Source organism: Lycium barbarum, chromosome 10 (assembly GCF_019175385.1).
Source record: "Lycium barbarum isolate Lr01 chromosome 10, ASM1917538v2, whole genome shotgun sequence".
In the NCBI taxonomy this organism is placed as follows: Eukaryota; Viridiplantae; Streptophyta; class Magnoliopsida; order Solanales; family Solanaceae; genus Lycium; species Lycium barbarum.
This window is the reverse complement of record NC_083346.1, coordinates 35,996,107-36,009,951: the sequence shown is the minus strand read 5'-3', so window position 1 is coordinate 36,009,951 and position 13,845 is coordinate 35,996,107. Positions and strand designations below refer to the sequence as shown.

Genomic DNA, 13,845 nt, shown 5'->3' with positions numbered 1-13,845 from the left:
ACGAGATTCAGACTAGCAGACATTGCTTCATGGTTCAAGTCCTCAGTGGCATATCAAAATCTCAAGCTTGGTTCACCAACTTCGACCGGTATTAGGGCCTCGGCACCGTATACAAGGAAAAACGGAGTCTCCCCGGTGCTTGATCTTATCGTTGTGCGGTAGGCCTATAAAACCTCGGGCAGAACCTCCTTCCATCGATGCTTAGAGCCGGCCAGTCTTTTCTTTAGATTCTGCAGTATAGTTTTATTGATAGATTCGGCCTGGCCTTTCTCGCTCGGGTGATATGGGGTGGATAAGATCTTTTTGATCTTGTATTCTTCGAAAAACCTGCTGACCTTGTTTCCTATGAACTGCTTCCCGTTATCACATGCGATCTCCGCGGGTACCCCGAATCGACAGATTATATGGTCATAAATGAAATCAATGACCTATTTTTCCCTGACTTTCTCGAGTGCCTGTGCTTCAACCCATTTAGAGAAAAATCAGTCATAAGCAAAATAGGCAGAGGACCTACTACGTCTATACCCCATTTCATGAATGGCCATGGGGAAAGAACCGGATAGAGTTCTTCCCCGGGTTAATGTATTGACGGGGCGTGCTTTTGGCATTCGTTGCATTTTCGAACGAAGGTTCTGGCATCTTCCTCCATTTCATTCCAGTAGTATCCCGCTCGGATCAGCTTGCGGACCAATGAATCGGCTCCCGAATAATTCCCGCAAGTCCCCTCGTGAATTTCCCTCAGAACATAGTCGGTTTCTCCTGGTCCTAGGCATCTCGCCAAGGGGGCGCGGAACGACCGCCGGTATAGCTGGCCATCGACCAAACAAAATCTAGCTGCTTTGGTTCGGAGGGCTCTTGATTCCTTAGCATCGGATGGAAGCTTTCCTGTTTGAAGATAGTCTATGTACTTGTTCCTCCAATCCCAGGTGAGGCTGGTCGAGTTTATTTCGGCGTGGCCGGTCTCAATGACCGATTTTGTCAACTGCACCACAGCTCCGGAGTTGAACCCATCCGATTCGACTGAGGATCCCAGATTTGCCAGGGCATCCGCCTCATTATTTTGATCTCGGGACACGTGTTCCAACGTCCACTCCTTGAACCGGCGAAGGAAAACCTGCAGTTTCTCCTGGTATCTTCGCATTCGATCATCCTTGACTTCGAAGGTTTCATTTGCTTGGTTGACCACCGGGAGAGAATCGCATTTGGCCTTTATAATTTCTGCTCCCAAGCTTTTAGCTGGTTCTAAACCTGCAATCATAGCCTCATACTCGGCTTCGTTGTTAGTTAAATCAGCTGATCTAATAAATTGTCTTATTACGTCACCTGAGGGAGGTTTTAGAACGATCCCTAACCCGGACCCTTTTACATTAGACGCACCATCCGTGTAAAGAGTCCAGACTCCTGTGCTAGTCCCCGAGGCAAGAAGCATTTCTTTGTCAACCTCGGGGATCATGGCCGGTGCAAAATCGACCACGAAATCCGCCAGTATTTGGGATTTGATTGCAGTTTGGGGTTTGTACTCAATATCATACCCGCTAATCTCTACAACCCTCTTTGCTAGTCGTCCTGAGAGTTCGGGTTTATGCATGACATTCCTTAGGGGGTACGACGTTATGACGCATATGGGATGACTCTGAAAGTAAGGTTTTAATTTTCTAGATGCACTTAATGAATCCAAAGCGAGTTTTTCCAAATGTGGGTACCTGGTTTCGACGTCACCGAGGGTTCTGCTTACATAATAAATCGGGTATTGCATACCTTCTCTCTCGAACCAGGACTCCGCTCACCGCTATCTCGGACACCGCCAAGTATAGATACAACTGCTCGTTCGCTTTTGGTGTGGGGAGTAGAGGTGGACTTGATAAGTACCTTTTGAGTTCTGCTAAGGCCACCTGACATTTGGGGGTCCATGCAAAGTCAGTCTTTTTCTTTAGCAACAAGAAAAATCGATGACTTTTGTTCGAGGATCTGGAAATGAATCGGCTTAAAGCAGCTATCCGTCTTGTCAATCTTTGTACTCCTTTGATGTCGTTTATCACAGAGATATCTTCTATTGCCTTTATCTTATCCGGGTTGATTTCGATCCCCCGATTTGGCACCATGAACCTGAGAAACTTGCCCGATCCAACACCGAAAGCACATTTTTCTGGGTTCAGCTTCATGTTGTACCTTTTTAATGTGCTAAAAGTTTCCTGCAAAAATTTCAAATGGTCCTCTGCTCGCAGGGACTTAACGACTATGTCATCTATGTAAACTTCCATTGATTTTCCTATTTGGTGTTCAAACATGCGGTTGACTAACCGCTGATAGGTGTCACCGGCATTTTTTAAGCCGAAGGGCATTACATTATGACAATACGTGCCAGACCTAGTTATGAAAGAGGTTATTTCTCGATCTTCCGGGTCCATTTTTATTTGGTTATACCCAGAATAGGCATCGAGGAAACTCAGCGTGTCGTGACCCGCAGTAGCGTCGATCATGCGATCGATGCTAGGTAAAGGAAATGAATCCTTTGGGCAAACCTTGTTTAAATCTTTATAATTTACGCACATTCTAAATTTATTTCCTTTTTAGGCACTACCACAACGTTAGCTAGCCAATCCGTGTATTTTACCTCCCGAATGGACCCTATGTTAAGGAGCTTGGTTACCTCGTCTTTGATGAATGCATGTTTTACCTCGGGCTGTGGCCTCCGCTTTTGTTTGACGGGAGGAAAACTTGGATCCAGACTCAACTTGTGTATTGTCACATCCAATGGAATATCTATCATGTCTAAATGGGACCGAGCAAAGCAATCTGAGTTATTTTTAAGAAATTCAATAAAAAAATTCCTGAGCTCGGGCGTTAACCCCGTGCCCAGGTATACCTTCTTATCCGGTGGATGAGCGAATAGTATGATTTGCTCGAGTTCTTCGACTATGGATTTAGTGGCATCAGAATCATCAGGCACCACAAAGGTCCTCGGTACTCCGAACTTTAACTCTTCGTCTGGTGTGTCTCCGTTCCGATCTTCCGAGGATTTTGGGATCGGGATCTGTGATTTCTATTTGGCTCCCTTCGTTCCGATCTGGCACCTTTATAGTCTTAACAGATTCTTCAACCACGAACATTTCCTTTGCAGCCTGTTGTTCACCGCAGACGGTTTTGATACCTTCTGGGGTCGGGAACTTCAATACTTGATGCATAGTTGAGGGGACCGCTCTCACGAGGTGAATCCACGGTCTGCCCAGCAATGTATTGTATCCTATGTCTCCCTCTATCACATAAAATTTCGTCTGCTGCGTAGTTCCTGCCATATTGATCGGTAAAGTGATCTCGCCCTTCGCCGTCTCGCATGCCATGTTGAATCCGTTGAGGACCCGTATCGCCGACATGATCTGATCTAGTAGTCCCAGCTGTTCGATGACTCTTCATCGGATGATATTAGCTGAGCTACCTGGATCAATTAGCACACGTTTGATTCTAAATTTATTGACAAGGACGGATATTACCACTGCGTCGTTATGCCGCTGGGCGATGCTTTCCATGTCCTCGTTATTGAACGAGATGGGACCATCGGGATCTTTTTTTCAGATACACTTTTCCCTTGTTATGGAAATTTTTGTGCATTTTACAACCGGCCCAATGGGAACGTCAGTTCCTCCCATGATCATGTGTATCACCTGCTGAGGCTCTTCCGGCCTATCCTGCTTGTTGGAGTCCAGGTTCTTGAAATGGGTTTTTGTTCATTCACTTAGGAATTCTCGAAGGTGTCCCAAATTGAACAATCGAGCCACCTTCTCTCTCAGTTGCCGACAATCTTCGGTTCGATGGCTGTGAGTGTGATGATACTTACAAATAAGACTTTTATCCCGCTTCTCTAGATCAGATTAGATTGGCCTTGGATGTCTTGTTTCTTTGTTTCGGATAACGGCCGCCGCTATGGTTGCTACATCGACGCAAAAATTATACTCGGATAACCTTGGAGTTTCTCTATTTCCCGAGCCTCTATCGACAGCATTTCTGTTTATCAATCCACGACTATTTGGGCCTCGATCATTCCTTCGATCATTCCTCCTATCATTCTTGCCTGATTCGCTGTTGCGCCCGTTTCCCCTTCGATCGAGTGGGTAAGGCTCGTACCTATCATATGATGATCTGGAATCCGGATCTACCACTCTTTTCGATCGATCACTCCCTTTACTAGAATGCCATGATACCTAAGCGGCCCTCAGAATCTTATCATCTTCGACCCTGATCTTCGACTGATACTTATTGTGTACATCAGCCCAGGCGATCGCTGGGTACACTATCAGATTTTGCTTTAGCTCCATAGATGTGATCGAGCTCCTTGAATTGACCCCTTGAGTGAAAGCCTGAACGGCCCAATCGTCAATGACTGGAGGTAAGTCTATGCGCTCCATTTGAAATCGAGCCACAAACTCGCGAAGGGTCTCGTCATCTCGTTGCTTGACGTTGAACAAGTTTGATTTTCGCGTTTCGACCTTGATGGCCCCGGCATGGGCCTTGACAAAGGCATCAGCGAGCATGGCAAATGAATCAATTGAATGCTCGGGCAAGTTATAATACCAAATTATCGCCCCCTTTGACAGGGTTTCCCCAAATTTCTTAAGTGGCACTGGTTCCCTTTCGTCATCGGCGAGATCATTGCCCTTAATAGCACATGTATATGCAGTCACATGTTCATTTGGTTCCGTCGTCCCATTATACTTCGGGATATCAGGCATCCCAAATCTCTTAGGGATTTTCATCGGTGCCGCACTCGGCGGAAATGGCATTTGAACAAATTTTTTCGAATCTGGTCCCTTCAACACTGGTGGAGCCCTCGGAATCTGATCGACCCTCGAGTTGTAGTTCTCCACCTTCTTGTCGTTCGCCTCTATCTTCTTTTCGCCGGACTCGGCTCATTTCGTCAATTCTTCGAGCATTCTTATCAATTCGCTGCTCGGCCCGGGGCGGTTCTCATTACTCCGTGGGGCGTGCCTTTCCTCCATATCCTGGGTCTGTTCTGATGGGGCAATATCGGGTGCTTGACTCCGGTTCTGCAATTGCGCTATGATCTCTTGCTGGGCCTGTAACTGAGCCACAGCCATGTCTAACTGGTTTTGGAGCTGTTGCAGCATGGCTCCGTTATTATCGCCGGCCGGTACGTTGCCCACCGATGATCCGGCTTGAACAGGATTAACGGAGGGCGCGTTGTTATTTGGTACGCCCCCATCGTTATGCTCGTGATGGCTTGGTTCGACTTGAAAGTTGACAGAATGGGAATCCGACATTTCTGGTATACTTGAAATCAAACCTTAAAGAACAAGTGTAAAATATTGAGCGTAACCAGAATGTTATATTGAACCGCCACTACTATCTCTGGCCCCACGGTAGGCGCCCAACTGTTATGGAGAACAATTAAATTTATGCGTGATGCCAAGAATATGTGGCTAAATTCAATCCGAGATTAGATTGCGAGATAAACAAATAAGTAAATAAAGAAGCAGATCTGACCAAACGTTAATTATGACTGACCTCGGATATCGGAACCGAGGTCGAACCCCTTGCCGGGTGCTTACACGATGAATAATGAAAATAAACTTAGAAACAATCTCAATGAACTCAGATGATTCTATTGCTTTTTTATATGAACTCCTTCTATCTTTCTGTCGCCCAACCCCCTACAATGGATGGGAACCTCCTTTTTATATAATAGAGGAGTCCTAACCCTAGTACAATTCTAAGTAAGGAAAAGAATCTGGTGACAGCTGTTTGCCAAAATCGGCACCGAAATATCCGGTCGAGGGCGGATATTTCAGTCTTCTCCTTATGGTAGTTAACCGCCTCTCCTTTAACGCCTCGTTCCAGATCGAGCTCGAAACCTCATTCTCGATGAGCCGGTCATATCGTGCCCGAGCATAACCATGACAATGGGAAACCGAGCATGTCCGTATCCTCGGTTTTTACCCGCATACAATTATGCATCAGTTTTAGGAGAACCGTCCGGATGAAATGTACATGCCTTTTAAGGATACTAGAAGAAAATAAATAAAATGAAACTTCACCAAGCAAAACTGAATTACGTTCAGGTTTTGACCGTCTTCCACAGCCATGGGCGAAGCCACCTTAGGCGAAGGGTGTTCAAGTGCACATCCTTCGTCGGAAAATTACGCGATTTACATAGGTTAAATGTTAGCTATAATGAGTAAATATTTAATTTTGCACACCTTTAACACAAGTAATCAAAAGAAGATTTGCACACTTTTCACCAAATTTCTGACTCCGCCACTGAGTCCACAACTGCACCCACTCGACCATGGAATCAGCTGCACGAGTGAACACATGATCTATTCGTCCCGGCTGCTCTTTCACCGCTTCTGCAATCTCAATCACGCAATCTTCTGCTGTTTTTGCTGCCGAAGTCAATATCCTTAAAATTACTTATTAAAAATATATAAATTTAAAAGTATTTTACATGAAAACGATGAATGGCGGTAATGAAATGGAGAGGTAGTACAAATGGCTTGGTGGTATGTTAACGAACTGGGTCAACTACAGAAACAAGACTTCTTAAGTTTAGGAACTTGAGAATGGAACAAAAAACAAGAACACTCGACCGTTATTCGAAATCTTAGTGAAACACTGAATTTCTTATCTCATGTTTTGCTTTTCGCGAAAAAAATACCAATTGAAGTGGAGGGTTATAGTCCAAGGTTTTTGTTTTGAGAAGGTATTTCCTGGATTACCAAAAATGAAATTAGGAATAAAATATTAAAGAACTTCATCAAACTATAAGTGCTTATAAGCTTAAAATCATAAGTTGGGGCGATCACCTCAATTTTTAGCTGAGTTTTTTTTTTTTTTTGGTTGCTTATCAAGCGCATATATTAATAAGAAAGTGTTTAATATAATTTGACGAGCTTATAAGCTTTAGTTGAACACCGTCTTAATCTGTAGAAATTTGCACGTTCATAGAGCATGTAGAGAATTCTGTCAGAAAATTTCTTATTATTTAATAATGCATTAAAAAGGGTCCAAATGGAGCAAATGAATCAGAGATTTTATATAAACAGCGCGGATTTTGTTACATTTTGACGAGTTAATTTTCTCTTGTAGAATATGTTAGACGGTGAATTTAGTGATCGGTTATGTATAGAATAAATACGTATACTCTTAAATGTGAAGCTGATTACAAGTTAACCTAACATGTATAGTCCTTTATGTTTAATACTGGCAACAGCAAATTTAAGACCATTATTATCGTGTTGAATTCAAATTTCACGTCTTAAATAGCTATTCAGTCATTGAGATCCGATGTAAAGAATCAAATGAGAATGATGAGGATGTCCAAGCGCTTCGTTTAAACTCGTTGAATTTAAGCAACATCAATTCAATTTTTTTTTTCTTTCTAATACTCCCTCCGTTCATTTTTACTTGTCTTGTATACTAAAAATGGATGTCTATTTTTACTTGTTCATTTAACCAAGAGATAATACCATCTCATTCCTATTTTACCCTTATAACTAAATTTACCATCTCATTCGTATTTTACCCTTATAACTAATTATTGAGTTGGAAACTTCAAGGAATTGTTAGCGGTTTCACAACTTTAAAATATGTTTGATTGATTTCGACCATTAGATGACTTAGTAATAACTAGGGGTGATATAATAAAATTATCATTCAATTTATGACCCCTTAAGAGATGTGCCAAGTCAATACAGGACAAGTAAAAATGAACTGAGAGGGGTAAGATCATAATCTATTTTAAATACCAGAATTTTGTTGGAAAAGTTAAAGTAACGAAAAACTAAAAAAAGAATTAAATACATATTTGAAAGGATCTGAGCATTTATTAGTAAACAATTTTATCGCAATGGATGAAGTGGTCCGAGAATTCTATAATACCCTTTGAAAGTCATGCACAACCATGTGCAAAACTATAAAACTCACTATTCAATTGCACGTATTACCCGATTCTCTCCCGTACATGTAACTTGATTTTGGATTCATATATGAACTTGGTGCGACAAATCGACAAGTGTGAGAATGGACTTGCCAAAGAATGTCTAAAAAATCTGGGTTTCCAAACGGCAAGCCCCAAGGCGATGCCCAATAATTTTACAAACTTATGTGCAAGCTATTGCACAACACATGTGACATTACTGTACAATCAGCAGAGGACATGTGCTCAAGTCTCACTACCTCATCTAAACAGTTAAGACACTAGTGACCAAGTAGATTACTTGGCGTGTGAACAAGCTTAACCCGGATAACTACACAAGCTAACTCGGATACAATAGTTATTCGAAAACAAGGAAAGGAAAGAATAAGCTATTAGAAAAAGGAAATTTTTGTTTATTTATTTGTTCTCAACAATATTGATTAAAAAAAACATTAAGATAAATACAATACTTAACAAACCAAGAAATACCTGATTATTTTCAACTTTAACAAACCAAGAAACACCTGATTATTTTCAACTTTCTTTCTACAATAGTAAGAGAAAATCGTTAAATACAGAACTATTCATGCCAGAGAGGGGAGAGTAAAATAGCTTTCCTTCAAATTTCCAACTCGTAAAAGCACAAACTGTTAGGGAATTCTATTTTTCATTTTCCATACTAGTTAACCAAAGAAAGAGTAAGCAACACATTTCATCTGTTACCTTAGTGGTCCGGCTATGTATACCGTAATAACCATATAGTTTAGTCATTCATAGAATAGAGGACTGCAAGCATAAACAGATTTGAGCTTTTATACAGCATATTTGTGGAGTAAAAATATGATGTGTAAATCTACAAGCCGACACAAAGGTAGGTACTTGCAAGAAGAAACAGAAGCAGCAAGCACTACACCGTTTATTTCCCCTTTCCTGTTGAGTCTTACATAAAAAGAACCAAGCATTAAGAGAGCCAGAATGTAAATCAAGAAAACATTATTTTCAAATCTTGGTCAGCCTAGGTAACATTTGAAACTTGTCTATATTATGCATCAGTTTAAGGAGAGCCGTCTGGAATAAATGTACATGCCTTTTAAGGATACTGGAAGTAAATAAATAATATGAAACTTCACCAAGCAAGACTGGATTACGCTTGGGTTTTGACTGTCTTCCAGAGCTGCACCCACTCGACCATGGAATCAGCTGCACGGGTGAACACAGGATCTATTCGCCCCAGCTGCTCCTTCACGGCTGCTGCAATCTCAATCACACAATCTTCTGCTGTTTTTGCAGCCGGAGTCAATCTCATTGATTGAAAGAATGGAACAACTTCTTCCATCAGCTTCACCCCCTCCCACTCTTTCTTCAAACTCTCTATGGCATCGCCTCTTTCTTTCCTCCACACGTATGGAAGCCCAGTTTTCACACCATATCCTAAGTGATCACATACGACCTTAACACACATACCGGTCCATATATCCTCCACAGTTTCCCACCTGAACTTTCCTTCTTTTGCCAACCTGAAAGATGGCAGCAAAGCAGGTCCCACCAACTCACGATCAAACGCAATATTGATTCCACTGAGAGGCATCAGGGACCTAGCTGGTACAGTGAGGACAGCATCAACATATCGAGTGTTCCTCAGCGCCGGCTTGAGGGCTTGTGTAGGTGCATCAAGATCTGCTAAATTAAGCCACAGTCCACATGACAGAGCACACGAGACACCACTTCGCAAGCTAAATGGGTAGCCACGAACAAAATCAGCTCCTTTACAGTAAGGATCGTAGAGGGTATTAAAGAAAAATGGGGTGGCAGGAGTTGCGAGGTTATTGATATGTTGGGCGATGGCATCGACTTGGATACCCTCATTATTCTTAGCTGGAATGCAGTCAGCATCTAGTGAGATGATATATTTCTTCTTTGACAAGAGATAGCCAAAATATCGGCATGAGTAACCAGAGAAAGTTACAGCATTCGAAGGTCCAATAATTCGTTGAATATCAGCTTTTGTATAGGTATCATAATTAAATCCACCTGGAATTTTAAGTTCTTCTTTGAGGTCAGGATCTTTGATAATTATCAGGTGAAATCGGGAGAATACTGCTCTCCATTCTTCCAGAAACGAAGTAAGATCTGGTTCAATTGCAGCAATCATAATATCTACCTCATCATCTTTGACGCTGAATTGAGACATTTTTTAAGGCTAGCAATGAACAAAAGCAAGAACAGGCTTTGTTGTCTTGAGAAATGGCAAGAATCTTTTGCAATAATTGCTTGCTACTAAACAATATCAGAATTTCTCAGAGCATCCTGAAATATACAGTAATAAAGATTACATCTTGAATCATGATGCTACAGAAGGATTTAAAAACAAAAAACTTACTAGTAGGAAGCACAGGAGTAACAACACAACGGATGTTAAATGAAGCAATTAGTGAAAGGATTTCTTCTTTTCCAGTTGCAATAAACACCTTCAAAATCTTTTCATTTAGCTTGCCAGCTCTCAATGTCCTCTGCCAAGAACAGAAAGTTAACACTGTTATCACATGTGAACCTACTCCAACGTGATCAAGTAGATGGGTCTTCACAAAAATTTATAGAGTTTGTCGTGATTAGATCTGCCAATGGGAGGTTTTCCAGTTCTCATTCGGACATTTAATAATGAACTTAAGGAGCAGTAACTGCATTAATAGTCCACAGCTACTAAATTGGTATAGTCTACAATCTGTACGCTGTAGAAGTTCAGACAGTGCCATATTGTTAAGTGCAGAAAGAAGCGCAGATATGAGATATGCCTCCTAATTTTACTCGGTGAATACCACTTTGAATACAAAAATATGGCCTGCCATAGTTTTACAGCTTGAAGTACTAACGTGTAAAGAGTAGCACTAGAGTGGAGAAGTGACGCAATCACACAACTATGGACAAGTAACTGCAGAAGGATGAAACATGTATCGCCTAGTTCAGAATTCAGGCACATCAGCTACTCCAACGATTAAGACCCTTACTCAATTTTTAATTTGTGCATTACAGATGCCTACTTCTCTTGATATGGACCAAAACAAAGTAACTCTGCAACAGCTCATGGGAAGGTCCATGCAGATGGTAATAGTATCTGATTTCTTTTCACTGTTTGAGTTCAGCCCTTTTAGGGCAAAGATGGGAAAATGCCAACCCAACCACAGTCAAAATCTATATAACTAAATGCTGCAAAATTTATCCAGAACAAGTTAACTAATGCAACTATTATTTCCCATCCATCAGTTATCCTGATAATCTAGTCTTTAAACGACCAGACTATTTTTGTCTCCCAGATACTGAATCAAAACAAAGAAGAGGTATAATTTGCTCTGCTTTAGTTGCTGATAGCCTGATACCAAAGTTGGAGCTAAAAGTTGGTTGTCAGGTTCAGGTATAATTTCCCATTACTTGGTCATAGTTGATAATTTGAAGCAGCGAGACAACTATGACCATGTGAGGTACAGGTTTGATTAAGTGATTGTAACATGGAAAGAGATTTTAGTGGGCACTGTTTTTTTCACATACATGTGTATAAAACTATTCATGCCCATCTTGCAGTAGGCAAGCTACTTTCTCTAAATCATACACATTCAGTAAATAAATGCAATCAAGCTCCTTAATGATCACTTGGAAAATGCTATATATTTGACAAATGAATATTTTTACCATTCAAAAACCTCGGGGTTCTCATAAAGTTTAGATATACTTTAGGTTAGCAGAAATTTTGAGAAAGAAGCGCTTCTGGAAAAGCTCAAACTGAGCCAAAGAAACTACTTTTCTCTTGTCAAAACTTATGTATCAATTCTATAGATCATTTAGCCCAACCATCAAATCAATATGTAAATTGTTTAGGTAAATTTACCAAATTAAACATGTCTTTTACAAAATAATAATTCCACAAATTGTTGAAGTGCTTATATAATCTTCTGCAAGTCACTCTTTTTTTTAAAAGAAACATTCAAATAGTATTTCTCCAAAGCTACTCCCTCCAAATGAGCACCCCCCCCCCCCCCCCCCCCCCACCCCAAGAGAAAAAGAAAGCACATGTTAGGGTATAAATGTTAAATGTCTTCTAATTACTGATTGTCCCAAAAAAGGAAAGAAACGATAACCAACAATATCATTTTTAGCTCCTTTAATCGTTCAATTTCTATTCCACCTTTCACTTGCACAGTATGGGCAATCATGTAGACTGGACATACCGATGTGTCAAAAAAACACCCGACATTCTTTAGATAAACATTAGATACGACAAGCCAACAACAACATACCCAATATAGTCCCACAAGATGTTGCTCAGACTCTTCAAAAATGTCGATGGGTGCGTGCCGGTTCCTCCAAACGTAGTGCATTTTTGAAGGATCCGACACAGGTGCGGCAACATTTTTGAAGAGTCCAAGCAACATAGCCCACAAGTGAGGTCTGCCCTTGAGGGAGTAGAGAGGCTGTTTCTGATAGATCCTCGGCAGATACGACAAGCCAAAATTAAAAAACTAGCTATCACAACCCCGTATTTAATTAATACGCTGTGTAGGGCTAGGTCAAAATGTAGAAGGGAATATTCTCCTACTCTTACATGACAAAGTCTGAACAACACATTGCTGAATTAAGATCATCCTTCTAAAAAAAAAAAAAAAAAAGAAGTGAATTACGATCATCTTGTTAAGCAAAAAAAGTCTGATGAATCCGATAATTATCGAAGTACAAGCTCAAACATAAAAACACCACATTCTTTCTCTTTTGGATCTGGATAGATATATCACATAATAACAGTCAAAATGAAAAAAAACTCAAAACACTTTACAAAATTCTTTCAGCATTGATGATAACTGAATACCATTTACAACACGATAACAAAGGGGAATCCGCGAAGGGAAATACCCAAAAAGGGCAAAAATCAGATCACATCACAGAAAAATTACACAAATACACTCGAAAATCCAAAAAGATTAAAATATGCCCAAATTGAAAGATGCAAAACGCATAAATTACAAAAGCAAACAGCAAATAATAGATTTAAAGAACCCAGAAAAGAAGGAACTGTTAAGTATATATTTATATAACTGAAAGATAAGATAGAAAGAACCCACAAAAGAAAAAAACCTAGAAATGCATCAAGAATCAGATCATAGCACAACCAAGTTAAATAAAGAAAAAAAAAAAGCAAAGGGATTGAAACTTACATCAGATTGAGTGTAGAAAAAAAACTCATAAAAACAAACAAGCGTAAAGTGGGGTTACCAGAAAAAGGTCATGAAGAATGTGTTCAGGCAAGAAAGAGAGATCAGAATAAGAGGAAATATTGACAAGGGCAGAGTCAATAGTGAGAGAAACAAGGGAACGCGGGTCGGTTCTCATTCATTTATCGCCCCTTTAATCACTGCGTTACTTTCTCTCTCACACATGTGACACTCAGCACAATGTCAAAGCAATCACTTTTGTACAATGGATAGAATCGGTACTTGGAAGGGAAGCTACCAGGAAAAAGAAAAAAGAAGAAAAAAGACCTGCCAGTACCAAGAGTTCTTTTTTAATTTTTAGCTGCCTCTTCAAAGTTTTAGAAATTCAATTGTATTGCGCTTTTCTGGTCCCAACTTTTTTGGGATCAAATTAAGGGAAAAGGGTAAAAAATACTCCTCTATTTTGAAAAAAGGACTAAAAATATACTCCGAACTAATTTTGGATCAAAAATATCCCTCCGTCATTAAAGTTTTCAAATATACCCCTGTCTTAACGGAAATTCGCAACATAACCCGATTTCATTTTCAAACCCGCTCCATTTAAAATCGACCCAACTACATAAAAAACCCATATGCGACCAACTTGTTCCCGAGTGCTACATCTGGAGCCAGTAGGCACAGGAGCTGGCAACCCATATGCGTTTTTTATTTAGTTGG

The 13,845-nt window shown here is 40.5% G+C and overlaps 3 protein-coding genes across 4 annotated transcripts; all 3 read right to left on the bottom strand.

The window, feature by feature from the left end:
• Positions 1–577: 577 nt before the first annotated feature.
• LOC132612934 (uncharacterized) lies at positions 578–2,261 on the bottom strand. Its single transcript, XM_060327004.1, has 2 exons — positions 1,870–2,261; positions 578–1,703 (listed from the first exon to the last, which is right to left on the bottom strand). The coding sequence occupies exons 1-2, from the start codon at positions 2,259–2,261 to the stop codon at positions 578–580; spliced, it is 1,518 nt and encodes a 505-aa protein (XP_060182987.1).
• Positions 2,262–4,199: 1,938 nt separating this feature from the next.
• LOC132612933 (uncharacterized) lies at positions 4,200–4,751 on the bottom strand. The gene has a single exon (XM_060327003.1). It carries the CDS (start codon positions 4,749–4,751, stop codon positions 4,200–4,202), a length of 552 nt encoding a protein of 183 aa, XP_060182986.1.
• A 4,073-nt stretch (positions 4,752–8,824) lies between these two features.
• On the bottom strand, positions 8,825–13,459 carry LOC132615841 (probable UDP-arabinopyranose mutase 5). Of its 2 annotated transcripts, none has more exons than XM_060330438.1 (3): positions 13,190–13,459; positions 10,307–10,440; positions 8,825–10,107 (listed from the first exon to the last, which is right to left on the bottom strand). In XM_060330438.1, the coding sequence occupies exons 1-3, from the start codon at positions 13,304–13,306 to the stop codon at positions 9,075–9,077; spliced, it is 1,284 nt and encodes a 427-aa protein (XP_060186421.1). In that variant the 5' UTR covers positions 13,307–13,459; the 3' UTR covers positions 8,825–9,074. The 2 variants fall into 2 exon arrangements, with proteins under 2 accessions (XP_060186421.1, XP_060186420.1); XM_060330437.1 differs by having other exon boundaries at positions 8,825–10,237; positions 10,311–10,440; positions 13,132–13,439.
• Between the last annotated feature and the right edge of the window lie 386 nt (positions 13,460–13,845).

What these genes read in the sequence shown, in the direction of transcription:
- LOC132615841 (XM_060330438.1), bottom strand. Translation starts at nt 13,306, where the DNA reads ATGAGAACCGACCCGCGTTCCCTTGTTTCTCTCACTATTGACTCTGCC. An exon ending in TTCTTCATGACCTTTTTCTG is followed by an intron (nt 10,441 to 13,189) that starts GTAACCCCACTT and finishes TGTTCTTGGCAG; the next exon opens with AGGACATTGAGAGCTGGCAA. An exon ending in CCTGTGCTTCCTACTAGTAA is followed by an intron (nt 10,108 to 10,306) that starts GTTTTTTGTTTT and finishes GTCTCAATTCAG; the next exon opens with CGTCAAAGATGATGAGGTAG.
- LOC132612934 (XM_060327004.1), bottom strand. Translation starts at nt 2,261, where the DNA reads ATGGAAGTTTACATAGATGACATAGTCGTTAAGTCCCTGCGAGCAGAG. An exon ending in GCCTTAGCAGAACTCAAAAG is followed by an intron (nt 1,704 to 1,869) that starts GTACTTATCAAG and finishes CGTCGAAACCAG; the next exon opens with GTACCCACATTTGGAAAAAC.
- LOC132612933 (XM_060327003.1), bottom strand. Translation starts at nt 4,751, where the DNA reads ATGAAAATCCCTAAGAGATTTGGGATGCCTGATATCCCGAAGTATAAT.